A 26,562-nucleotide genomic window follows, 5' to 3' on the forward strand; every position below is an offset into this window, starting at 1 on the left:
CAACAGTTTGAGTTGCTAATGCGAAGATTGAAGACAAATTCAGCCACAGAACACATTGTTTATTGCAACTAGTCAAGCGGAAAAATTACGAAACTCTTCATCGGCGACAGTAGTTGCCCAAAACTAAGCTCACAAGAAATACCAAACACTGTACAGATATAGAGACGAGAAAGCAAATCGAATTTCACAAAACACGTCTAAAGTTTGTGACCAGAAGGTAGCAGTACTGCAAGACAAGACAAAAATGGGCTGCTTTCAAAATGCTCAGCATAGAACTTTTTCAATATCGTTGCAGGTCGTTTGAAACTGGAGCAACATAAATGTACAGTGATGGGTACATGGGAATTCTCACGTATGGTACATGGGAATTCTCACATGTGCTTGTGACCAAACATTTGTTTTGTGGTAGGGGAGGAGGAAAGATTAAATGTAAATTTGAAAGCATTCACTTTACAAGCAAACTAAAGGGGAGTTTTATCGGTAATTAGACCAGAAGCTGGGCCGGTATGCACAACACAGAGTCTAATTGGATCCTTTGTTAGTTTCAAAGTGGTACGCAAAAAGTGGGTTTGGTTACTGGGACCAAAAATGATTTCTGGACCTTAAAACAAATTGAACCCTTCATGTCGCAAATGGGATTCCGTTCTCGGTTCGTTTATGCTCGTTTCCACAAGCCCTTATTCCAAAAAAAACAAATATCACATTATGCTTGTGATAATTGTTTTTTTTTTCAATAAAGGGCTTGTGGAACATCTTTTCTGCGCACATACAAGCAATTAATTGAACATTGTGTGTTACAAGCCACAAGTATGTGCAGGAAATTTATTTTTGCGACCCTGCTTCAGCTGTATACATGCTTGCGTTTTTTTATCCAGTCTTGGCTGCATTGGTCTGCTTGATTGAAATACCAAGCTTATTCATACATGAAGTAAAGGCAAAAAAATCACATTGTTGAATACGTTTTAATAAGATAGATTGGTAAATTTATACAAAGGGACCCAATTAGCAAACCGTAATATTTTTTTTTGCAGAAACATTATGTTTCGGGTATTAATCAAATTCGGGTAATAATTGTGGTGCACCTGTAAAAGGTTATGTAAATTGCTAAGTCATTCAATGCATAAATATTCCGAAATCGCGCAATGACAATACTATGTAACTAGTGAATGATAGAACTCTGAAAATCAGAGCAATAATAATCAACAGACATTGTCAAGTCAATCTGCTTTTACATAACTCACAACAACCGAGTCCCTACGAACAACCACATTGAGTGAAGAGGGGGAAAGTAAGAGAAACGAAAGAATCGGCGTGAAAATAAAATGAAGATAACACGTGAAGTACTGGCGCCTTCGACCGGCGAAAAACTTCAAATTACTTGGTCACAATCTGCTTCAAATCCCACAGCTGTAAAACAACACATTTTAAGGATAAACAATGACTCATTTAAAGAAATTCCATACAACTTGCGCCATTGGCATACTCGCGTTTTTTTTTGATGACAATTAATCACTGAAAATAGAATATATAGATGTTAAAACATATCCCCTCTTTTTAACTTTTTGAAAACATGCCTTTTTGCATTAAACACGAGTGAAGCCATAGGTTGCAAACATCTTAATCAATGCTTAGTAGGCACTAATAATTCGGGACAAAAGTTCTACATAAATGTATTTTATGTTTTGTAATTTATGTAAAATTGTTTACTGCAGTCAAACCGCAGAAACGCAAGTAACTTATCTAACAGTTTCACAAAAGTGGTTTAATATCTAAAAGTTTCAAAAAATCGGATGACCAACCCGAAGTGTTCTGTCGGAACCGGAAGTGACCAACCAAGATCTCGACCAATCAGGATACGAGTTGATCACGTTGTGCTTCAGGTCGTGGAAAGTAGCAGTTGGCGCGCGACTGATGAAACAAAGGAAGTGTTTCAAGTAGCGGAACATAGACACAAGTTCAAGCAAAAACGCACAGAAACAGTTATATACTATAGCAAACTTACACCCAAGTTATTGACATGGGATTTAAAGGACACCCGCGAAAGGATAAAGTATGGCAGTTTGTTTTTTGTTTTTTGGAAGTTTCCTATCGTTCGCAAATAGTTTCAAGTGTAACTGCTATCCTAGTTGTGTCATTTCCAAACGTGACAGCCTAGTTTCGGTTTGGCAAAGGCCCAAAAATCGATTTTAATAGTCGTTTGTTCCACTGCAGTTGCAAAATAAATGTTCCTTCTCAATTTATGGCGTCGTAAAGCAGGTCAATAATAAAGAAACACTAATAGGTTTATTTGTTATTAGCTAATTGTTAGTGTTAGTGCAATATTGTTGAGCACCAGGTGCATGTGATACCACAGGAAAACATGTTTATTGTCAGACACTCTTAACTTACTCTTGTTCAGTGACAGACTGAAAACATTCCTCGCACACTCGAACCTCAAACTCAAAACCATACAGTGGAATGGTGGTTCGACTGGAACTGCAACTAGCACACACAGCAATACCACATTTCCTGTAAATTAAGAAAAAAGAGGCTTACATATGCTTGGGGCAATATCGGTTGTTACAAAATCATTGAGTCAGAAAACAGCAAAACCCACTAAAATGGTGTTTTTCCACAGTTATATTAAACGGGTATGTTTTGTTGGTATTCCTTTCATAATACATTATTTAAAACAGTAAAGTTTTGGTTGCAGACACAACCCTAAAACAGACACCAAATCAAGCATGACAACATAAACCAACCTGCAGTGGTGTTGTCGCAATCCAATTGTTTTATCACTCCACATTTGCTTGAAGTTCCAGAAAAATGGTTGCTTGCATTTTGTACATTGGTTGCTCTCTTGCCATATTGGAGTCTGTTCCACAAACAATATTTCACATTTGACAAAAGAAACATTTCAAAAGCAAACAAATCATATGTTGCTCTAATTCTGTTGGTATTTTTTTAATTTTCTAACAGTTAAAAATGTTTAATGCATGGATGTTACGCAAACAAAAACAAACATATAAACCAAAAATCGCAACAAACATGGATGTTGTTATTTTTACCATAACAGTTAACAGATCATAGGCAACAAGCTTATACATGTGGTCCTTGGAAGTTTAAATGATTTCCAAAAGGTGGTGGTTGATTTCCAACAACAAAAAACACTTTTTTACCGCTACCAAAAGGTGAAAATAAAAAGAATTCATTTTGATTTGAATAAAAAACTGGACTGTTCAAAAGTGGGCAAAATACAAGGTACATTTAGTAAATATATACAGCAACATTACTTCATGTCTTTTAATCTCCATGTTCCACACAACAAGTGATCCATCATCACCAGTAGATAGTAACTGTCGTGTGTTTGCAGAATAATGAAGGGAAGTTACTTTGCCACTAAAACATAGTTTACATTGTTTAGGCAGAAGTTTAACATTAAGTGAACACCAAACAAAATGAGTGTGCTTTTCAGAAACTTTGTTGGTTTACTATGCATAATGTATATTATGTTGCAACTTCAATCACTTACTGATGGCCTTGTAGTTCAATTGCAGTTCCTTTATTGCTACCAATATCCCACAGTATAACTGCTTTGTCAGATGATCCAGAATATAAAATTTCACCAGCTGGGTCCCAGCAAAGGCAGGCTAAGAAAAATCGGAAATATTTATTTGCATTAGCATTGCTAAATGTGCAACTTTACATAACAATTGATGACACTGGTTCAATCATTTAAACACACCTGACAAACTTTAACAATGATGGAAAGAAAAGTGTAACATTGCCCTTAGATCTAACACAACATGAAAATCACAAATTGCTTTGAAAACCAAAAGCTTAAATTGTGTATTTTGTGACGCAGTTAAATGAAGTACTTACATATTGCTCCAGAGTGACCTTTAAGTGAAGTGACTAGTTTGCAATCATTCTTGTCCAACTTTAAAATGGTGATTTCACCATTGTTTAACCCAGCAAACACATAGTAAGACTGTGCGTCATATCTACAAATCAGATACTGTGTTATGCAAACTCATAGAACAGATATTTGTTTGGCTTATACTTACTGCAGGCAGTTTGGTACAGAAGCGGTCTGGTATCCTCCCAGTCGCTGACCATTCTTGGTCAAATGCCAAGTGATGTACTTGTCCTTTCCACTGGCCACAAGCACTTCATTTTGGTGGGCATATACACACCCTGTTACTTCTCTTTGGTGGGCTGCACAGTAATAATAAATCAGGTATGTTTCTTGACTGCTGTTGGTTGTAAAAAATCCAAAAAGTTAAAACAGAGCACAGACTTAATCATACCAAGATATTTTCTTTTGTGTATAAGTTGATTGTAATCATCTGACACTTGAAACTCCTGTAACATAAAAAACACCTTTACAAGTGTTAAAAAAATGTACAAACAGGCTTACATCAATATTTCCATTATCTTGTCCAACAAACAACAACTTGCTGTCCTTCGCAAAATACAGTACAGAACACGGAGCTACAAAAAAAGCTGTGTTAATTTTATGCCAAGATGTAGATTACTTAAAATTAAAAGATTTAAATGTAGTAAAATATCAAATAATTTATTTGACAGATTTTTAGGCCCAAAAATTAGTTTTTTTACCATAGAACACAAATTGGTATGGAATTTTTTGATTTTGTTAAAACTGTGAGGTACAAAGGAAACCAGTTGCTGCACAAACAAGTTCTAGTAACTGAATGATCTATTTAGCCATTCAATAGATCGTTATACATAACGAACTGGCTGTGTCCTATAAAAGTCATTATTTGCATTTACTGTACATTCTTGAAGCATACCCCACAAGCTGGACTTTTATCAAACTTCCTTTAAAAATCTTGCCCTCACGAAGAGACTTAAATGTAAAAGTTTGTGCGATATTGTTTAACCTATTTTTATTTTTAATTTACACACTATATGTAACTGTCCCATTCTGAAAACTAGCAGCAGTCCACGCCCTAAATAAAACCAGCTAATCTGTGCTTATTGACTGGCATACATGCAGAACCAAAATTTAGTAGTCCATTTAAAAATAAAAAGGTTTGAACATTTATGTGCTGCTAAGGTTTGATGGAGCAAATAAATCTACTAGTTATAAAATGTTTATTTAAATGCAAAGCACATACGAGTGAGCTGTAGGGAGGGGAACAATAAAAACAGTGTGTTGTCTTTGAATTTATAATTAGGATTAAACCTCTGAAGCTTGAAATTTTTTTTGCAACAATAACATTGTGTAATAGAAGATTAGGTGTTTTTAAAAAAACAATCTGTCAAACAGATAAAAACAAACAAAAAATATTTCAAACAGTGAGCCACTTTTAAATATTTGCTTATAATCATTACAACCCACATGTTTATGTTTTTGTCTTGTCAAAAAATACTTACATGTTTGAAAGTGACATACACTTGGCCAATATTGTCCACTTTCACGCTTCAGCCAAATCCTAATTGACCTTTATTATAACACAGTTTATTAGTTGTGTTGACAAAACATGTATATTTTTACCAAAGAAAAATTAACATCAACCATTTTATTTAATAATTTAGTAAATAAAAGTAATATAAAACAATTAAACGAATAATACTTGTCTTCACTGATGGTAATAACTCCTTCTTCATTAGGTGTAAATACAGCTGCAGTAACAATATCTTGTGTATCATCTTCAATGCGATTGAGAAGAACAGGCTGTCTTTCCTGGGGCTTCGTTTTAATGGCAGCAGCCATGGTGAATTATTTCATCAGTTTGACTGTATTAAACAATATGGCTACTATTTGCTTTACAAGGAGAAACAAGTCTAAAAAAATACATAAATTTCTTAATAGAGAAAACTGTTAAGCACCTTTGACATACTACAACTAAAACAACTCACCACAAAAACATTTATTGTTTGTTTATATAAAACACGCGAACAAGGTTAATTTAAATTTCTTTACACCAAAATAACATCTACACTTAAGTCTGGTGAAAAACAACAACTTCTTGCAGATGATGATGAACCGATTTCGTTATCTTCTTTTGTTTTGGCTTAGCTTTTCGTCACGAGAAAACACGAAGCTTACTTAATCGTTCACGCGTAACGTTTTGATCACAAAACCAGGTGTGACGTAATAATTAGAATTTTTACAGCTTTTGTGATACAAGAGTACAAACAGCAGAATGTCTAATTATTAAAAAATACAGGTATCTGTACAAAATTTTATTTAACCCAACCTAGTTATTTGTAACTTTGGAATTGTTTTTTAATAGATTTTTTACATTGATTTCTACAAAGAAATTCTACATTGATTTTATGCTGGTTATAGTACATGCATATCAGTTGAATAATTAAGTTATGTAGGTAAATTTGGTAAATCCACTAACACAGGAACTCACAGGACGCCCGGTTTGGGAATTTCTGGTAAGTAGCGCAACGGAGCATAGGCGTTAAAAGTGACAATAATTTCTGATTGCTGACTCAGCAATTAATATCACCGTAAACGCCTCTGCTCCGTTGCGCTGCCTAGCGGAAATTCTCAAACCTGGCTACTGTGAGTTCTTACGTTAGTAGCTCTACCGGTGAATTTAGGTAGAGTAAGCAAAGAATAACATAACATGAATATTTTTAACTTTTTAACATAGTACATAAAATAAAATTTACCCATAAAAAAATATTATCAGGGCTGCCCCTCTAGATATTTTGTAGCAAGATCTAGATAGTTTTGGTTAAACCTAGAATCAAATTTGCGATAGGATAGATAATGGCTATAAAATCTAGAACGTTTCTTCAACGTTTATAAGGACGATAGGAACAGTACAAGCCTACGAAACATCCACCCAGATAACAACAAAAGCCTCAACATCAAGTGTAACAGAAAAAAAGAGTGATGATGAGGACGATTGCCCATGTTATATGTTTTCTTCCGGTTGCCAAGTTGGTGAGCTTTGAGTTACATTCATACTTGTAAAGCGCAGTGTTAATGTCTTGCTTTATGTAGAAAACGTCTCCTATCGTCTCCCTTGTTCTGCATTCGACATGTTCGTTTAAAAAGATCTGCAAAACACTTTATCAGCGTGGACTGCTTGTCGAAGGCCTTTAGGAAGCGCGTTTTAATTCTCCCCTCGTGTGACGTTCCGCGCTATAACCAGGGAGCATTCACGGGACGTTGCAATATTCCTGAGCTTCTGGGTAGATACTGCATATATCACGGAACTAGACACCTGTTGTTGTTGTCTTTATCGATTTAGTGAATTGCATTATATATTACATAATATTAAAACTTAAAATCGTATTGTGAGGTATAACGTTATTGCTTAAATACAAATTAAGTGAACTGATAAACGAACTGATAAATAAACAATAATAATATATTTGTCAATAAATATATACTGGTAATTGGTGTCTGACTAAAGATCAGGACATTTCCGCTGACCGGAAGAAACGCAACGACAGAGCCGGGACGTTTGACAAGCCTTTCTAGATATACGGCTGTACGCAACGAATCAATGTACCCTTTGCCCATACACATTCGTGCAAAATATAAAAACACGATGAACGTGACGTATAGCAAAGATGAGACTCTGGCTTATATTTGAAAAGTCTCAAAAACATATAAGCTCGAGCACGGTCCGAACCCACAAAGCGTGCCGGACCCACTTTAGCGTTGAGGTAAAGGTAAACTATATAGACGTAGTAAGTGACCTTAAGGCGGCATCCCATTTGTAGTTTATGGCGTAGCGTGACGAAATCGGTGTTCAATGTGGGATGAAAAACCCTGGAATCCATATTCTTTCGTTTGGTTAACAGAAAAAGGTTTGCCGTTACATGGTGGCATCCGAACGAAACAAAATCGTATGAAAACATCCGTTTGAAGCATCTAGTTGTCGAGTGGCGTCAGACAGTGCACAGTGTAACATGTAACGAAATAATAAAAAATCAGCCAGAGGCTTGTGTAGTCGGCAACCAGTGTCGACAAATTACACAGTTCTTTGTTTGGATTAGGCATTATGAGGCAAAAGTATTTCATGTGTGCAATAAATCCAAGTTTTATCTTCAAGTTGAAGGTGATGTGAGGGTATTTTCGCATGTATGAAACGCTTCGGAATGTTGTTTAAAAGTTTTCATAATGATATTTTTACCTTGCGATTGCCGTGATTAGCTTGGTCGGTTGTGTTTTTCCAGAGTAAGGGTAATGAAATCTGTCAGCGAATGCTCCAAACTCAGAAAGATTATTGGAACCAATTATAGTGCAGTTACACTTGTACCTCTAATGGCTTGAACAAAGTAATAAAATTTGTTGTGATAATTTTCCTCGTTGTTTGTCTTGGAGTCTTGACTAAGCTTGCTTGTACCTTTGTACTTTTTAACTGTTGTCAACTAGACTACTAGAGTACTATAGACAAGCCTTTGTAAGTGCAAGCGTGCTTAATTTTATCGTTTCGTAGTGGTGTTTGTCAATTGATTTCTTTCAAACAATATTGATTACATTCAAATTAAGTGCACTAATAAATGAAACATAATCATTAATAATATAAGTGTGCGTCAATAAGATGTACTGGGCATAGTGGCTGACGAAAAAACGGGACATTTCCGCTAAACGGAAGGGACGTCCCGTAACTGTTTTCAACTAGACAGGCCTCGTTTCATCTTTTCGTAATGGTGTTCTCAATTGATTTCTTTCAAAAGCCATGTGTTCACCCGTTTGCACCTTTTTTACTATTTACAAAAAATGTGAACCACACTTCTTTGTAACATGCTTTATTGACTTTTTCCTTCCATTTGTGCAAAAATCGAAAGGAAATAGATCAAAATTTGTATTTTTTTAAAGCGGCAGCCGTCGCAAGAGTCTAAGTTGAAAACAGCAAACCTTACCCTACCTGCAGATAAGCGACAATACTATTTCAAAAAGAGCCAGCTACAGCCAGGGAGTCGAACCGGAACTGAACCCGCGAACCGGTTTGAGCGGTTAATTTCAGTAAACCCGAACCGAACCCGAACCGCTATTTACGATTTTCTAAAAACCCGAACCGGAGTTGAACCCTATATTTTGTTTGGCGTTGGACCCGAACCGGAACCGAACCAGTAAAAAAATGCAGTCTGTTTTATATTTTATGATTTTTTGTTCAAAACAGCGCACTGAAGAATACGCGAGATAACACATAGCCTATAGGGCGTGTCAAAAATAACAGCATACGGGCAAAATTATTTTGGCGTTTGATAAGGCCAGGTAGATGATTGGTAGAATTAAATTGAAACGAATAAAAATTTGAACCGGTTTAAAAACCGCAAACCGGTTCGGACCGGATAATTTGCCCAAACCGGAACAAAACCCGAACCCGAAAATGCACATTTTTAAAAACCGGACCTGAACCCGAACCATTAAAAACAAAACCAAGTGAACCCGAACCGAACCTGAACCCATATGACAAGCGGTTCGACTCCCTGGCTACAGCATAACTAATCAAAAAGTGAAAATACCCCTATTTTCGCCCAAACAATGTTCGTTACCGTCTTGGTAATGTATTTTTATTATTATAATAAACACCTGAAGGACTAGAAAGCATAAAATACATGATCACAATCATGATCGAAGGCAAGGAATGCTACATGTCTGTTTGATAGCAGTGTGTCTCAACTTTCAACCTAATCATTCGCATCAGGCGGAATGGGACAGAAACTTGGCCGAATAGTCCAAGGCGCCTGGCCCATAATTAGGCAAAAAACTTTTTACGGGATTCGTTCTCGGGAACGCCCTGGGTCGAACCCCGTAAAAAAAGAAAAAAAGTTTGCGGAATGGTCTGGCGCGTGCTACTCGTATGTGAAGTGATGGGGTACTAGATTCTAAACCTGTGAACAGAAACACTCACTTTGAGTTCGAAACTTCGAGCCCATAAAAACGGCAAAGTAAGCGTAACATTTGATTCCCTAAATCAAAAGTTAGCTGGAAAGCTTATTTTCTTCTGTTGTCAAACATTTGTCTATTTTCTGCCCATGTTAAATGAGAAGTGTTGAATATCTAACGAGAAATCATGGACATATTTTCCGATTAAGTTTAATAAACTTGGCATGTTGTTTTATTTTACCAGTTTCTCTTTTGAGCCCCACTTACGCAAAATAAAAATCATAAAGTCATCGATTTTTTTGCAAAGAATATGTGAACGAGCCTCTCTAGTGCCATTAAAGCTTAAATGACTTTTGCAGAAAGTGTCCAGGGGTCACCAACCTTTTTGGGTGATCCGGATAATCAAAAATGTTACGCGAGGCCCAATGCAACAGTTCAAAAACTGTTGTTAACGAAGACAATGGTACTATTGTGGCGAGTATTATAACGTTCTCTCTACTGAGCAATACTCATTTATTCCTTCACAATTAACAAAACGTTGTTTGTGCAAATAATATTAATACTTTTAATCTTGTTTGTTATGTGACAAACTGCCTCCGTATTATAGTGTTATGCGTTTTGCGAAACTGGGTGAAATTAATCTCACGTGTTGTAGCGGAAATACTTTTGCAAGAAGTATATTAACTTTTAACGTTCACTCAACTTTCTATTTTTTGTGTAGATTTAGACCAATTACCTTCGGAGCCGAATAAAATTACGTCGCCATGTAGTTAGGTGCATCCGTTAAGTCATTAATGAGGCTTATGCCCAATTGAAGGTTACATACTGTTTCAGACAACTAGAAATCTGCTAAATCAGTGGTACACCCAGATGCAGTAACGTTTTGCGAAGCGAACATTTATAAAATGTTGACGGTTAAAAATATTCGCAACAATAAAATTAATAAATCTGTCCAAGGTTGTAGAATGTTTAAAAAACTTGTTTATTTGACGCTCGGTGCGTATCAATGGGAGCTTGAACTTATTTCTTTAGCCGTTTACTATGACATGTCTTGCACAGTACATCTTGGGTGTGTCATAAATCCAACACACAAAACGGTCAAGAACGCCGATGTTTCTATTTGAGAGGAGCACGCATTTCACGACAGTAGTATTGCAATTCTTTCAGGTTTGGACATAGACATAAAGTGCCAAAGTGGAGTAGGCAAACAGCAAAATTACGTAAAGCAAGGCGTCGATTTAACATTGTGTGAAAACAAATTATGAAAAACGGAAAGCTAATCCAACAACTAATACATGAAAAATTGTAGTTCGGTAGAAACAGGATAAGCAAAACTAAGTTAGTTGTAACATTACTGCTGGGACCAGTCAGCTATATCACATTAGGGGCGGCATAAATATCTCGGCTATAGTGGTAAAATACGTTGTTCATTGGACAGCCCCGAAGCTTAAAAATGCGACCAAGAAGAGATTGCAGTGTTCCAGTTTCAAATGGGTATTGATAACAAGAAAAATAGCAAACTATACTGTTACAAAAATTGATTGCATTGCGGAAAAGTTTGTGTATTTTTAATATTCACTAGGTCAATCATGGCGTTACTAACATGGAGTGTGAACAGTAATGTTTTTTTTCATATACTTTTGAGACGTTTTCTATCAATTATAGACAGATCTTGGAAATAAGTTCTGTATGGCGCCTCTGGTTAATACCAGGAATCTTATGTCACTAAAATTAAACCATAAAAACGGGGGAATTTGGCTAAAAGCTAATTCGGGCAATACACGATAAATGGTGTACATATAGGTCGCGTTGAGTTTTTTCTGGGTCGAATTATGTAACGACTTCCAGGATTTTTTCGCTTCCGTCTGAGAACTATTTCTGCTGCATAAATGTCTGAACACGGTACTGTCTCAGGTGCTTCTGTTCTTGCGAGAATACCGGATGCTCCACGACAATTTTCGTGATGGTCGCTGCTATTTGTTGATACTTGGGCATAACAAAGTGACTCGATTTAACACGACGCTTGTGACAAATAAATACAACGCTTGCTGTGTCTTCCCGGAAATCGAATTAATCGTGAAATGCGGGACGTTTTATAAAAGCAACGTGTTCCGACAAATACTGACCCAGGTTTGCACCCATTTAAAATAGCTATTTAAAATACCACGAATAATTTAGTTGTTCGCCTTAATTGTTCGGATAAAATTTCCAAAGAAAGATTTTTCGAGAAGTTATTTTAAGGCTAAGCTGCAGACTGACTTGATGCTTTTACATATTTTAAGGTTGTTTGGAAAAAAAGCGGAAGCGCAACTAGTATAAAAGACCAAATCATTTTAGTTACACCAACATTCAAACGGCGTTGAGGTCACTATCGCTTTAAAAGACTATAGGGGACTAACTCAAACTTGGACAGCTCGTTTTTTATTCGTTTTTTCAAATAAGGTTAGAATAAAAAAATTCAGTTTTTACAAAATATAGTTTAGAATTGGAATTACAACTTTCTCAAAAACTAGAAATTAAACTAGAAATGTAGATTTAAACCAACCAACTGTGTTACATTTCAAAGTTGAACTTAAAGATTTGCACCTTTTACACTGTGTTATTCGCTGACATGGATAAACTGTGTTCAAATGGGGCTAATATGGCGGTCATGTCAACTGGTTCTTAAACAGCATTATTTCGAAAACGGTCTGTTATTTTAACCTGAGAATTTCGCGAGGCGCGATTTTTGTAACCACGTCAGTTTTCGCATCCCTGTATTTGCTGTTATCTTTCGAGAACATGCAAGATAATTGAGCTTAATTCCCAGTTAGACAACTAGTTTTTGAAGAAGCTAGGCAATGCTGGGAGCAGACATTTTTTTGGTTTTGGCCTTGTGACGTAGCTTGCATGTTTCACACGCTAAAAAATGCCGTCGGACAAACAAGCGTTTTGGGGAAACTGGTAAATTAGATTAGAATTAGAGCTTAAACTTAATTTTTCTAAGTTAAAGTGGAAATAGAATTGCCGTCATTTTTCTCTTATTTGCCGAATTAGACAACTAGAATTTGGTTGTTTAAGTCTGGAACTTACCAGGTCAGTTTCACCAGCATATAAGGATTCGCGATTGGTGAAATCGAGCAGCTTAGACTTACAAAAATGCGAAAAAAGTGGAAACTATATGGAGACAGGGTTGCCAATTTGGCGGTTTTGCCGCCAAATACCTCAAAATTGGCGTTTTTTTTAATGTAGTTGGCACCAAAAATAGCAACTGGCGGTTTGGCGGATATTTTTGTAAAATTTGGCGGTTTATGGTAATGGTTGGCACCTAATTGTTTTATTTGGCGTTTTTGCTTTTTTGCAAAGGTTTGCGCTTCTAAAACAACAAATTACTGCTTAAATCCGCTAGCTGCTTAAATCCGTGAATTCCCGTATACGTCACACAAGCCCTTTTTGACAAATCAATGCAACAATTAAGAAAAAAAAATATTAACTGTGGGCTAAAGGAGTTTGTTGGACATCATAAAGTTTGTGTTCCAGAGAACATGTCAGCGCCGGCAAGTAGCATCGAGTTTATTTAGTTTAAAAAGTTCAACAATGTCATGCAAAAAGTGGAAACCATCGTACGACAGCGAGCGAAAGTATAACAGAAAGTAGGAGGACACTTTTAAGTGGTTGAAGAAGGCTGTTGACTGTTCGGAAAACGGATATTGCACAGTTTGCCATCGTACTATTGGGCCACGGTTAAGTAAGTTCAAAAAGCACGAACAGACAGAAAACCACCGGGAAAAAAATACCATTTAAAGGACAGGCTACACTTAACCTGACAAAAAATCCTAATTCAAATATTAACGGTTAAGATGAACATAAATTCATAACTGGGATCAGCCCTGAAGCGTCTATGCAGACCAGCGATCACGGCAGACTCATATATGAGTACTGGTCAATCTGGCGATCCCCTACTACGAAGCTGATTTCCACTGAGCCTGTGTAGCTCAGTTGGTAAAGCGCGAGTCCCGGAAAGACTCCTGTCGTGGGTTCGAATCCCACCGCAGGCTAGATTTTTCTAGCCTCCGCCTTGCCATATGGTGGTGAATGCTTGGTGACCGACTGATTCGGTATAGCGCCTTCAATGGGCCTGGCGTACTGTGATTCAAATATTAACGACAAGGTTAAAGCAGCCGAATTGCAACTAGCCGTAAGCATGACTTGTCATTGTGCCATGCGTTCAGTCGATTACCTAGGGCAGGGGTCACCAAACTTTTTTTTACTGCGGGCCGGATAAGTTTAATAATGATTCGCGCGGGCCGCACAGTTTTCATACCCTAGCGCCGTCTTTCCAAACTTAGCCCGCGAGGCGATTTTTATAGGGGCGCCAAGATATGGTCTTTCTACCAACCCATTTAAAGTCTAGTGATGCGACTTTTAAACTGTATAGTTAGACTTATACTTAGGACAATGCTTGTATCTTTCGTCAAAAGTAACCAAAAAAGGCGATTGTTTGCGCACAATTAACACTTGTTTGTGACGTAACAAACTGGTTTTGGTTCAATCCATGGCGTTGTAATCCTATGTCACCACGTAACATAAAATCTACATATCGCGACAGGAAAAGTTTCGTAAGGAGTAGATTAATTTTTAAATGCTACAAAATTATCAATATGATTTGGCAAACCAAAAAATGTGGTCACGGGCCGGATAAAATGACCTCGCGGGCCGGATAAAATGACCTCGCGGGCCGGAAGTAAAATGCTTAATTGTGAGTAAATAAAATCCTTTCTGCATCGCGTTTCCACCAAAAGAGCGCAAAATACCATATCATACGCCAGTTCCAAAATGTGGGACACTCTGCCAAACGCCATAAAACATCATGTCAGCTTGTTCACTTTCAAAAAAAAAGTCAAACGCTTTATTGAAGCCAGATATGTCCCACCTTGAACGTTTGGTAAACTGAATTGGTAATGACATGCAGCTTCGCCCACGTGCTAAACATAAACATGCCTCGCATTGTTTTTCCACTAATTGATCACACCCCAAATTCCAAATTCAGCAATTAAACGCATTTGCCCTCGAGCTTAAATTACTCACATCGTCAGACTCCACAACGATTCGTGCAATTTCTTTCACGCTGTTTGACAGTACTGGTTTCTTTTGTTGCATTGCGATGTTCCTTTTCTGGTACTCCCTTTGTTGTTTATTGCATTTTGTGTTTTTGGCCTTATTACTTCATATATTTTTCTTTCAATGCCAACATTAGCATCACATAGTCCCTTTATTTCTCTCGTCCCCTTTTCCTTCAATTCTTAAATAAACAGAAACGGGTCAAGTGACTCGATGGCCAATGTTTGGCTCTCACTGGCCCGGTCGCGCGCATATTACTTTTGTTTATGTTTATGTATTACTATTTTGTTTATGTGTTACTATTTTGTTTATGCAAATGTTTTAATGTCAAGCGTGACAAATAAAGTATTGATTGATAAGGCGGCATTTTGTGCGCATGCAGGGTTTAGGGCAAAAACGATGTTTTGGGAGTGATTTGTAAAGAATTGTTGGTAAAACTGATTTAAAATGTACACCGCCAGGTGGTGCTCTATTTCTGTAAAATTGGTTTAGCGGTATGTTTGGCATCAAACATTTTTGGTTTGGCACTTTTTTGTTGTGTTTGGCGCTTTTTTGAGAGTTTTTGGCACTATTCTGCGTTTTTTTATCTGGCAGCCCTGTATGGAGATGAAGGTTAAAAAAAAGGTTTTCGACACTTTGCAAATAAACTAAATTCTCAAAACAAGCACAAATCAAATTTATACGTAAAGAAAATATGAGTTCCGAATTTTTTTGCCCTTAGAAATCGACACTGTTTAAATTCAATTACGTCAAACCATCCATGCATGACTGAGCATCATTGTTACTCAAGCGTAACTCTTAATTGTTAAACCGATCATACGCTGTAGTAGATTGAGCTTCGAGCATTTTTTCCTACGTTTTTCGTAACCCTTTTTTAGGACGAACCGTCTAGGATACTATTACCAATACCCAAAAGGTCGTCAAAACATAAAGTGCAACCAGCAGCTTATTTAAACAAACATCTGCTTTTAAATACATATACTTTATATCGTAGTTGGCTTGAGTTAAACTGTGTTGGTGCTGCCTTATGCGTTCGTGAACGTCATCAGCCATCATTTCTCGTCCAAGTAGGTTAACCGTTGTGTTTGTGACATTTACGACATGCACCACATGTGTTCTGTGCGTCTAGACAAGCATTCGTTTTGTTTAAAGAGGGTTGCAAAATTGATTAACCGACTTTATTGAAGACTGCTGGAATAAGAATGCATCAAGACATGACACAGAAGTGCGAAAAGAAAGATGTTGCTCGGGTCAGGAAAACATTTATTCATCGGCAAGTTTACTGCCTTGGAGTTTCGACAGCTTGTATGTTTGCGGCCTTTGCCGGGGTCCTGTGTTTGCAGTCATCTATCAACGTCGCCGAAGAACTGGGAACTACCACATTGGCAGTAGCTTACGGGACAACCGTTGCATGGAACTTACTTGCAACGTCGACAATGCTCAAGGTTTTAGGTCCAAAAAAGTCTATTCTTGTTGGTGACTTTTTCTATTTGGCATATACTTTGGCAAACATATACCCAAGTAAGCACTGTTTTTTGTTGCACACGGGGTCCCAAATCTCTCGCGGATCAAAAGGTTCTTTTTTATGTAATCTTTCCTAGAGCATGAAGCGTTAAGGCTAAGTAAACACAATCCGGTTACATGTGCATTGACACTACTGTGAGGGTTAAAGCGAATTCGTCGTACTTTGCCAGCACAAGTGTTTGCATTGAAACGTTTGCTTTTCACAGCACCCGTGACAGCAGCCTAAAGACAAGCACCAATATTGACTCGACTCTTAAGCGCGCTTTAATTATTATCTATTTCTATTTAGATAGAGTCAAAGGTTTGCAAAGGCCTGTTTCCAACCTATTCAACAAATATTTTTAATCAAAAAATATAAAATGGCATCTTTGTTTTCGCTCATGAGCTTTAAAATCTAACTACACATTTTTCGAACAAGACATAAAACGATTTTGTGTTTGCAGGTTTTGCGGCGCTTGTTCCCGCTTCGATACTGCTAGGGATCGCACAATCTGTCACTTGGTCCAGCTTTCCGCTTTTCACTGGCCATTTTGGCAAGCAATATGCCATTGTCAAGCGCAGAGAGGGAAAGGCCGATCATAAAAACGCGACAACGGCCGAGGAGGATTACACTTGCCGATTTGCTGGACTTTTCTTTTCGATCGAATCGGGATATCTGGTGTGTATCATACAACATATGTCCATTTGAAACAAGTGTTTTCGAGTATTTAATCATGCTGGACTCGAGTGTCGTGTACAATATATTTTGTCACACGCGATTTCCTTCAGAAAGTGTGGCTGCGTAAATTCAAATTTGAGCAGACATAACTGTGCTGCGGCAACGATCAGGCATATATTTTGTGGATAATTACTAGGGCGATTATTTTTTGACCTAAAAAACGAAAAATTGTGACTTTAAAAAAGATTTTTGACAACATTTGGACCTATTAAGAATTCAAGTAGTTAAGTTACGCATTCATGCACGAAAAGTTAAAATATGGCTGTAGGGCGTGTAGGCTAATCTAACTAGAGCGAAAGAATGCGCAAAAGTCCAACAGAAGGTCAAAAATCTGAACACAGACCTAGCCTATTCTAAAAAGGGAAATCAGCTAATTAAAAATCACTGCCATAAAAAAAAAAAAATCAAAAACTGCAGCTAAGACACAACGAAAATTGTTTAATGCATTTATCTAAATAAACGAAAGATACATGAAGTATCCAAAGCAAAACCGAATCAAGAGGTGCACCTAACCTGCAGCTGCCATAAAATGACTTGGGACCTACCAAGATTTTGCACGTTTTGAGGTGTGTTGAGCATCACGCCATATCAGCCTAATTATTTCACTCACTCGATGGTTTATAATTCACATTAAATATAGACAATTGGCCATTTACAACAGTATAAAGTAGGCTACAAGGTGTAAAATGAAAAGTTTGCTGACAGTGCACCCTCTACAACACCACGACAATGCAGTTTGTAGGCTAAACAATTTTAACTTTGTAAAAATTTTGACTTTTAAAGAATTTTGACAATTTTTGACCTATTCTAAAAAATTTGACCAAATTTTGACTTTTTTGACAAAATAATCGCCCTAATTATCACAAATTATAGTTTAACACTAAACTGGCAGAATTTTATAAGCGTGGCTTTTGTTAACAGATCTTTGGAAATTTGACCTCTTACGCGATTTTAAGATTTTTTCAGTCGGAACCGAGCAAACTCAGTGGGTAAGTTGCTTTAAAATTGCATAGGGAAATATTCTATCTGCCAAAAAACATCCCCACTATATATTACTGTAACTCAAATTTGCACTTTATCCCTTAGAAACGATTCCTTATCTTACATGTTTGGGACAAATAATACTGCAAATAGCACACAGAAGTTATGTGGCGCATATCAGTGTAGCTTTAAAGAAGATATGACATCAAATGATTCGCAAAAGTATGAAATTCAAGACTGGGAAACGCGAATTTGGCTTTTTCTTGGATTTGCTTTTATGCAGCTTATCGCAATCGGTATGCATGTATTTCTACTGCACGACCCTAGCAGTTACAACTGGGAATTAGCTTTTCATGAGGCAAAAGATTTCGAGAAGGAGTTAACTGTGGACGAGCAATGTAGCAGTATTTCCGTAGACCTTTCCGATACGAAAATATGCAATCCACCACACGTAAGTTTGTCAAACATATAAGAATACTTAAGTTTTATACTTGTGAAGGTACAACTAACTATTCCTCAATGCTATTGGTTATAAATCTATTATATATTAGTCATGCACATTTATTGCGCAACATTGTCAAAAGTCATCTCAATTGTGATGTCACAAAGCCATCATCATAAACTTTACGATGAAGTGCCACTTAATGACAGACCATAAGCATAAATATTACAGGGTGAAACAAAAGCAACTTTCAGAACATAAAACAAAACGTTATTTGCTGTAGTATTTACCATGCGTTGCTCTTTAAGTGTGTTTAAATTTTGGGTTTTAACTGATAGTAGCGTCCTTTGACACAGTTTTTGACACTTATCCGAAAATCTTTTTTTACAGCACATCAAGGAATGCGGAAACGGTGTATTGGCAACACTACGACAACTGACCGTCGTTCAGCAATTGTTGGTTGTGCCGTTTAACTTATGTAATGGAATGATCATGGCATTTATTTTCGGAGATATAACGCGGTCATATATATCTTGCCTCACCAGTGTTGTCCAGGTGTTGAAAAGCGAATCATTTCGACGATAAATTATGGAGTCGTTTTACTAATGGTCTTGTTTTCAGGTTGGTTTAGTCATGTCCGTTTTTGGATTCACTGAAATCATTGCAAGTTTTGTTTTTAACCGCTTCGTTGCAAAAGTGGGGAGAAACGTTTTTATGGTTTTGGCCTGTCTATTGGACGGAGCCGCCCTTGTATTTTCGTTGCTATGGTATCCCGACACCAATGAAGTATGGGTTCCTTACTTGCTGGTTGCTTTTTTCGGAATTTCTGATGGACTGCGTCAATGCTTGGTCATTGGTGTGTATTTTTGTGTACGGATAAGTTATTACGACTATTTCTGAAGTAAACTTATTGTGTACTTGCAGTAACATACGTGCAATACTTTCGAGACAATGGTGCCGAAGCTGCATACAGCTGCATGAGTTTATTCACTGGAGTAGGATCTGCACTGATGTACATCTTCAGTCAATTTATGTGCGTAAATGTAAAGATTATCACACTTCTTGTAGTGTTACTTGTTGGCTGTAGTTGTTACCTTGCTGCTGAATTGCGACACAGACGCAACAAGTCCAGATCATTGATACAATATTAAAGAAACCTTTGAATCGGAAACTTTAACTAATACATAAAAATCATACCAATGAAGCAAAAAATTAGGACGAAATTGAACTTTTTTACAATTATAACTTTATTTTGCTAAACCGTTTGCTTTGAAATAAAGTGAAATGCTTGCGGTGATGTTTTTTATTTTAGCGTTTTCAAAGATGGGGTTAATGAGAAAAGACCAGGGGTCACCAAACTTGTTTCAAACGGGGCGGAAAACACTAATCATGCGAGGGCCACACACAGGTTATAAGATTGAAATCTTATTTAGAATCAGACAGTGTTGAATGTTATAGAATCTCCCATATTGGCAAAACTCATTTGTTTTAATCACAAGTAACAAAAAGGTTTGTTCGCGCACGATAACGAAGGCATTTAGCCTATACTTTTAGTTGGTGTTTTTTAGGTGGCACTCATAGGCCACTATAGTCCTGTGAAACTAGGTGAAGTTAATACTAGCTAGTCTAGCATGCATGTTGTTGCGACAATACGTTTACAGTAAATTATGTTCCAATAGCTAATTCAAGCTTTAGTTTTGATATATATTAGATATGTCTAAAAAAATATGTTAATACTTAATACCATAATATCTTAGCGGGCTGGATGAAATGACGTCGCAAGATGTTTTATGTTTGTTAAAATAATTTTTGGTCACTATCTAGTATCTACACTACAGTCAGGGTTTTTTAAGGTTTGGTTTGGGTGACCGCTAAGTAGTTTTAAGAGACCGCAAGTGTTTCATTTAAATACCAAAAAATAGCCATATTTGCTTAAACGAATTATTTATTAGGCTACTGGCAAATTTTGGAAAACCGCTGGAGAAATTTGGGGGACCGTTTCGGTCCCCCAAAACACCTTAAAAAAACACTGACTACAGTACGTTACGAATCCCTACTGTAACGGATAAAATATCGATCGTTTACGGTTGATTGCACTTCACGCGCGCTATACGTACACTTAATTATTTATTGGTAACGGTAAGTAAGTGTTAAATGAGTCGTGATTGTGATTCATGGGCTACTCTAAAATACGCAATCTACGCAATCTACACAATCTATGCAATCTATGCAATCTATACGCAATCTACCCAAAAAAAACTAGTTAATATGTTGACGGTTAGGGCTATTAGGGTCAAGGTGAGGGTTTGTAATACAAATAACGTTATAATTTAATCTCAGATACCTTTTGGGCCTAATTTTTGTTAAGGTGCGGTACCCTACGGTGTTTGGTACCACTCTCAACAGATATGAGAATAATAAGCCCAAACTAGGCATCTAAAACAAAATTTTAGTATTATTTTCATTACAAACCCTCACCCAGAGTCCAGACCCTACAAGCTCTAACCGTCAACATATTTAAAAGTTGCATACGTTTTATAAGTAGATTGCGTAGATTGCGTATTTTGGAGGAGCCTGTGATTCATAAGCATATAGAGCAGTGGTTCTCAAACTCGGTTTTCGGGGCCGCATGCGGCTCCCAACTACTTATTTTGCGGCTCGCACCAGACCTCAGAAAACCACCAAACATTGCTATTTTAGCTTTCAAAGTCATCTTCTTTAGTGATTTTCTCAAGGTTTCGTTTTTTTGCGGCTCCCTACACACTTAAAAAAATACCATTTGGCCCCGACAATAAAAAAGTTTGAGAACCACTGATATAGAGCCTGGACCCCCCTATATAATGTATAGGGAGAGTCCAGACTCCATTTGTTTATGACTTTATTCTTTTGGTAAAATGGATCAAACAATAAGTTAAGGTTAAAATGGTGTGCACAGCACACTGCGGCATGGAATCTGTCTCTGGGGGGCAACATTTCTATTTGTGTATAGGGGCTGGGGCCCTGTTGCAAAACTAAGTTTGGTTGTACTTGTAGTTTAACATAGACAATGAAAAGGAGGAGTTTGTGAAAACATAAATTCAAAATTGCAAATAAAGAGGTTGAGAAAGAAAGCATTTTTCCAGGTGCCTATCGTAGTGTTGTTATTAGTGTATGTGGAGTGATGGAAAAGAGCTATGGGCTGCAGCTTGCTTTAGGACATTTGCAAATCTGACAGTGTACATGAAGTTTATTTTAGCATGACATTTTGTACCTATACTGCATAGTTAAACTACTAATTACAAAAACAAAAATATATATATATTCAATATTCTAGAATTTTTTTTTTTTACTTGCCTAAAGTGACACCAACACACTATCTTTCATGCAATGCTTCATACACAATTTAGCAAGCTGTTACAGGAATAATTGATTTAGCTGTCACATTTTATTTGGCTGTGTTGTGTGGAAAGTAACATGTTTAAAGTAGAACTGTTATATATATCTTCTTATTGCTTAGATAAAAAATGCGGGTCAAATGCCAAGTTGAAGTGGTGAACAGAAATGTTGCATCACAAGGGATGAGAGGTGGGTGTGGAAAAGCTGCTCAAGCAACATTATTCCTGGCAAGAAAACCGGGAGATGTTGTTTTTTTAATGTACTGCACTGCACGAGACAAGCAAGGAGTTAAGTACAAGGTTAAAGAAAACATCAAACAAATTTTCGGGAAGTTTTTGTCTGATGGAAAAGCAACCATTCGTCTGAATGAGCCAATGGTTGATTTATGCATTAAAAAGGCTGATCCGATTGAACTGAAACGTATTTTAAATGCACTTGCAATGGCACACAAAGGACAAGCGTTATCTGGTCAAAGTGTTCTTTCATCTATGGCACCTGCCAAAACAAAGCATATCGAAACACCTAAAACAAAGATGAATATTTCCACGAGAAAAGACTACCCAACAACTACATCATTTCCAACAAAGCTTGAGAAACTTAAGGTAAATGACTGTCAGTTAGTAAAAGTTGATTCAAGGATACTTGCTTTAAAATATTTAACATCACTGGATTTGAGTTCGAATAAAATCAAGATTATACCCGAAGCTATAAGTGAAATGCAGTCATTGGCTGAACTGGTTTTGTCTCATAACTTACTGACAGAACTTCCAAACCTTTGTAAAAAGTCTTCAATGCTTTGCACAACTTTAAGAACTTTACATCTGGACAACAACAACTTATCCAGTTTGCCACATTGCATTTGTTTGTTAAGTGAACTGTGGCAACTTCAACTTAGCCACAACAAGTTAAAAGAGTTACCCAAGGAAATTGGAAACTTAAGCAAGTTGAAACGATTTGGAGCTTCACATAATCTTCTCACCTATTTGCCATATTCATTTACTAACCTTCGTCTGGAGAAACTGGATTTGTTTATGAACAATTTTGGTGATCATGATAGGCCACTGAAAACGAATGGAGGATCAATATGCAAAATTATATCACTGAAAGAATCCTGTGCACGAGTTGTAAGAAGAAAAAGAATGTTTTTCAATAATAAAGAACTATATTCTCATGTGATTATCAGGTATCTTAGGTGTGGTAAACAGTGCCCATGTACAACATACTGCTTTGAGTCATATGTGTATTTTATGGTAGATTTTGATCTAAAGCAAATATGTGAAAATCTTGTAGGTTTAGATTCATCAGGTCGCACTAATGTGATGGTAGAAGCTGTTATCTGCTCTCATGAATGTATGGCAAAATATTTGGGACGGGGTTTGTTTCTGTGACCGTTTTTTTATTTGCAAAATATGTGTTTGTTTCTCACTGTGATTGCTTTGTGTTTCTTGCACTGTTCTGTTTGGTAAATGCTTACAAATCAATTCATCTCAAAATGCCTTATTGTCTGAAGAAAAACAACGGTAAATGTATCTTAATGCAATCACATTTGGACTGACCAATTTATGCGAATAGGCAAGAACTCCGAGTATTCGAAGTTGTTTATTTTGAAGTCACGACCAATCAGGTCTAGGTTTACTTATATCTGTAGCAGGGATGACTCAAGTCAAAAACAAGGACATTTCTTGGAAATAAGGACGATGATTTTTTTTGAGACATTGCCCTTTAAAATAAGGACAAATCTTAAAACAAGGACGGTATAGCTCCCTGGCTATTAGTTTTGGGGTCGGGGTTTGTAATTACAATAACGTTCGTTCTATTGACAGGGTTGCCGTATCGTCCTTATTTCGAAGATTTGTACTTGCTTTTGACTCGAGTCCTTATTTTGTCTTTTTTTCAACAATTACAAGTCTAATTTCTGCAAAAAGTAAACCTAGACCTGAGCGGTCGTGAGATGCACGAGGTATTTTCCACGAACAAGAAGTTGCTGAAACAGATTGTTTCTGGCCAAACATATGGCATGCGATATGTCATGGCTCATATAAATGCAAAGATTTCTTTAAAAACGTTTGTTTGTTTCACATGAGGATTTAATTTTTCGGTTGGCCATATTTTGGGGTCCATGTCAATGGCAACCTATTGCACATAATATTCTCACATACGGGGTTTAGTTCGTGGTTTGGTTTGAATAGTAGACTAGAACAACTGTTTGAAGCCTGGGCATTGCATTGGTGACGTATATTAATAGAGTAAATTCCTGTAACTGCATGCGAAGACAGCGAAAATTGTGGTGCCCAAACGACATTTGAGCAGAAAACACGACAAGTGTGTGGCACGTTATATTCCCTATTATATGTTACGTCAACACATGAATGTTCGAACCCAGGACGCTTCCGGAGACGAATCCCGATCAAGGTTTTTTATCTGTATGTGGGTCAGGCGCGCCGAACCATTCGGCCAAGTTGCTGCTCTGTATTTACCAATAAAATGAGCAAACTGTTAGGCCTACTGCTATTGCTCCATCTAGTGAAATTTATAATAAGGTAGGTTAAATGTGAAAAAGTCAATACTTTTTGCATGTTATTCGATTCAATGTTACATCAACAATAAAATAAAATAAAACTGTTGACAACACGACCTTGCATTTGGAATAGGGTTATTTTTTTGAAGCAGCTTGTTTATTTAAATGCCACTCACTTATACTTAAAGTTCTTGTCCTAAATTGCAATTGGTATAAAGTTGGCTAAGGCACGTTCAAGTTTTGACATTTCCTACGGCACTGCTGACAGTTAGGGCTACACGCTATCTGTATTTTGCAACCTCCTACGAGGTACCAGAGATTATACCAAAATAGTCTCTCGTGGTACTCTCAACCAAGGATGGCAGTACGGTACGGTACGTATTGCATAGACCGTACCATGTACCTCGTTACGTAGAGCGTATCGTACCGTACCAAATGTCAAAAATGAAAACGTACCGTACCTTCAAATAAACCAATCGGGATTAGGTTGGATACGTTTTATGACATGCACTTAAAGAAGAGGTCCCTAACCTCTAAACAGGGTTGCCATCGACTTGAAACCAAAAATAAGGACAATCGAAAAATCCAATTTTCATACGAAACGAAACAAACGTTTTCAAACAAATCTTTGCATTGATACGAACTATGACATACCACATGTCATATTTTTTATGCCCAGCAGGAACAATCTGTTCCAGCAACTCCTTGTGCGTAGAAAATACTTCGTGCATCTCACAACAGCTCAGGTCTAGGTTTACTTTTACCTGTAGCAGGGATTTGACTAGTAATGGTTGAAAATAAGACAAAATAAGGACTCGAGTCAAAAATAAGGACATTTCTTAAAAATAAGGACAATGAACTTTTTTAAGACATTGCCTTTCAAAATAAGGATAAATCTTGGACGGTTTGGCAACCCTGACTCAAGCTGCCCCACTGCAACCAGCTTATTCGAAATGAAAGGTTGATGTGTTTTCTATGATGGGCTCGTGCAGCGACAATGTGTAATTTTTAACCGCATGTTTCTTAAAATCATTGCCGCGAAAGAGACAATGATACAAACACTAGCTAGCTTTTTTAACTAACTTGAGAATCAATTACAAATGCCGAATTAATCTCTGTTCTTGTCATGTGCGCATTTCAATAATAGGCCTACAGTGCGTGTAACCCTCCCATTGGATAGCAGTCAGCTCGTAAGCACAAAATATTTAGTACTATCGTACTGCCATCCTTGCTCTCAACGGAACATGCATATAGCTTTAATTGGTTAGATTTGGATTAGGCTAGGCATATACATTTTTCTTTTGCATCGGTGCAATTTTTTTCTGTTCCATTTTGTGTAAGTTTTTTTCACATTTTTGAAAGGTTTTCTTTAATATACAAGGCCAAATTTGAACTTTGCTGTGGTTTATGGCAACACACATTAAACGATGTTCATTCCTTGTAATGGAGATACATATGTCAGTAATACGGATTTAATGAGGTTGGCAGCCACAAAGCCCCCAATACGCCCTTGAACCCAACCACTACTCCACTGCTAATGGCCCCTGAGCTTACGTATTCCCCTGCCCTGCGGGAATAGATTAGCAACAGTCGTCAAATATTTCACGCATGACTGCGTAGACGTGTTTGCACTTTATCAGAGTTGGCTCGCGCTAAAAATGCTATTTTTAAAAACGTAAATTTGTAAAGTTTACAATATCTTTCATGCTTTTCGTTCTTTCTCATTTGGGTTTTGTTTTAGAAATATTGAATTCGATAAAGAATCGTTGTCCAGGTGAACAAAACATGCAGCCACTTATTCAACGACATGTTTTGGTGAGAGAGATCAGAGGACACTAGGACAGCACGTTACTAAAATTCACTGAAGTTCAGACTCTTTGTTGTGAGCTTGTTACTAATTGTCGTTAGTTTAAGGAGTGTATTTAATAAAGTAAGATTGATGAAATGTTGTATTCGGAATAGTTAAGTAATGATCAAGATAAATTGAGCATTACGTTGAAATGGATGAAGAAGAACGCAAACAAAAGCTGGAAGCTGGAAAGGCTAAGGTATTTTATTTTAAGAAACCTAAATCAATTTTCGTTTTGAGG

General features: G+C 37.0%; 4 protein-coding genes and 1 non-coding gene across 9 annotated transcripts in view; 4 read left to right on the top strand and 1 right to left on the bottom strand.

Moving 5' to 3' along the window:
- Window positions 1-44: 44 nt before the first annotated feature.
- LOC145214564 (WD repeat and FYVE domain-containing protein 2-like) lies at window positions 45-5,812 on the bottom strand. Its single transcript, XM_080083118.1, has 12 exons — window positions 5,580-5,812; window positions 5,380-5,447; window positions 4,400-4,473; window positions 4,290-4,344; window positions 4,047-4,197; window positions 3,862-3,983; window positions 3,512-3,629; window positions 3,273-3,378; window positions 2,742-2,854; window positions 2,389-2,508; window positions 1,800-1,908; window positions 45-1,407 (listed from the first exon to the last, which is right to left on the bottom strand). The coding sequence occupies exons 1-12, from the start codon at window positions 5,717-5,719 to the stop codon at window positions 1,375-1,377; spliced, it is 1,209 nt and encodes a 402-aa protein (XP_079939244.1). The 5' UTR covers window positions 5,720-5,812; the 3' UTR covers window positions 45-1,374.
- Window positions 5,813-13,777: 7,965 nt separating this feature from the next.
- On the top strand, window positions 13,778-13,851 carry Trnas-gga (transfer RNA serine (anticodon GGA)). Its single transcript has one exon. It is a non-coding gene; the product is annotated as a tRNA-Ser (tRNA).
- Window positions 13,852-15,843: 1,992 nt separating this feature from the next.
- LOC145215077 (protein unc-93 homolog A-like) lies at window positions 15,844-19,872 on the top strand. Of its 3 annotated transcripts, none has more exons than XM_080083726.1 (7): window positions 15,844-16,366; window positions 16,882-17,096; window positions 18,078-18,145; window positions 18,243-18,588; window positions 18,970-19,134; window positions 19,201-19,435; window positions 19,504-19,872. In XM_080083726.1, exons 1-7 carry the CDS (start codon window positions 16,117-16,119, stop codon window positions 19,728-19,730), a joined length of 1,506 nt encoding a protein of 501 aa, XP_079939852.1. In that variant the 5' UTR covers window positions 15,844-16,116; the 3' UTR covers window positions 19,731-19,872. The 3 variants fall into 3 exon arrangements, with proteins under 3 accessions (XP_079939852.1, XP_079939851.1, XP_079939853.1); XM_080083725.1 differs by having other exon boundaries at window positions 15,845-16,435; XM_080083727.1 differs by having other exon boundaries at window positions 16,259-16,359.
- Window positions 19,873-20,724: 852 nt separating this feature from the next.
- LOC145212144 (leucine-rich repeat protein 1-like) lies at window positions 20,725-23,542 on the top strand. 2 transcript variants are annotated; one of them, XM_080080183.1, is made up of 2 exons: window positions 20,725-21,794; window positions 22,076-23,542. In XM_080080183.1, exon 2 carries the CDS (start codon window positions 22,083-22,085, stop codon window positions 23,340-23,342), a length of 1,260 nt encoding a protein of 419 aa, XP_079936309.1. In that variant the 5' UTR covers window positions 20,725-21,794; window positions 22,076-22,082; the 3' UTR covers window positions 23,343-23,542. The 2 variants fall into 2 exon arrangements, with proteins under 2 accessions (XP_079936309.1, XP_079936310.1); XM_080080184.1 differs by having other exon boundaries at window positions 20,725-21,701.
- A 2,819-nt stretch (window positions 23,543-26,361) lies between these two features.
- The window catches only part of LOC145212143 (uncharacterized), a 39,695-nt gene continuing 39,494 nt past the window's right edge, over window positions 26,362-26,562 (top strand). For both annotated transcript variants that reach the window (XM_080080179.1, XM_080080180.1), the window contains exon 1: window positions 26,362-26,520. In XM_080080179.1, coding sequence (XP_079936305.1) covers window positions 26,473-26,520 — 48 coding nt within the window. In that variant the 5' untranslated portion in view covers window positions 26,362-26,472. The remainder of the gene's footprint in view (window positions 26,521-26,562) is intronic.

The sequence above is a fragment of the Phallusia mammillata genome, chromosome 2 (genome assembly GCF_965637545.1).
Source record: "Phallusia mammillata chromosome 2, kaPhaMamm4.hap1.1, whole genome shotgun sequence".
NCBI classification, from domain to species: Eukaryota; Metazoa; Chordata; class Ascidiacea; order Phlebobranchia; family Ascidiidae; genus Phallusia; species Phallusia mammillata.

Excerpts from the sequence above, each read along its gene's own strand:
- LOC145214564 (XM_080083118.1), bottom strand. The coding sequence starts at position 5,719 with ATGGCTGCTGCCATTAAAACGAAGCCCCAGGAAAGACAGCCTGTTCTT. Across the intron at positions 4,345-4,399 it reads AAGATAATGGAAATATTGAT|GAGTTTCAAGTGTCAGATGA; the intron begins GTAAGCCTGTTT and ends TTTATGTTACAG. Across the intron at positions 3,984-4,046 it reads TCTGTACCAAACTGCCTGCA|ATATGACGCACAGTCTTACT; the intron begins GTAAGTATAAGC and ends TCTGATTTGTAG.
- LOC145215077 (XM_080083725.1), top strand. The coding sequence starts at position 16,117 with ATGCATCAAGACATGACACAGAAGTGCGAAAAGAAAGATGTTGCTCGG. Across the intron at positions 17,097-18,077 it reads CGATCGAATCGGGATATCTG|ATCTTTGGAAATTTGACCTC; the intron begins GTGTGTATCATA and ends TTTTGTTAACAG. Across the intron at positions 19,436-19,503 it reads GCGTCAATGCTTGGTCATTG|TAACATACGTGCAATACTTT; the intron begins GTGTGTATTTTT and ends GTGTACTTGCAG.
- LOC145212144 (XM_080080183.1), top strand. The coding sequence starts at position 22,083 with ATGCGGGTCAAATGCCAAGTTGAAGTGGTGAACAGAAATGTTGCATCA.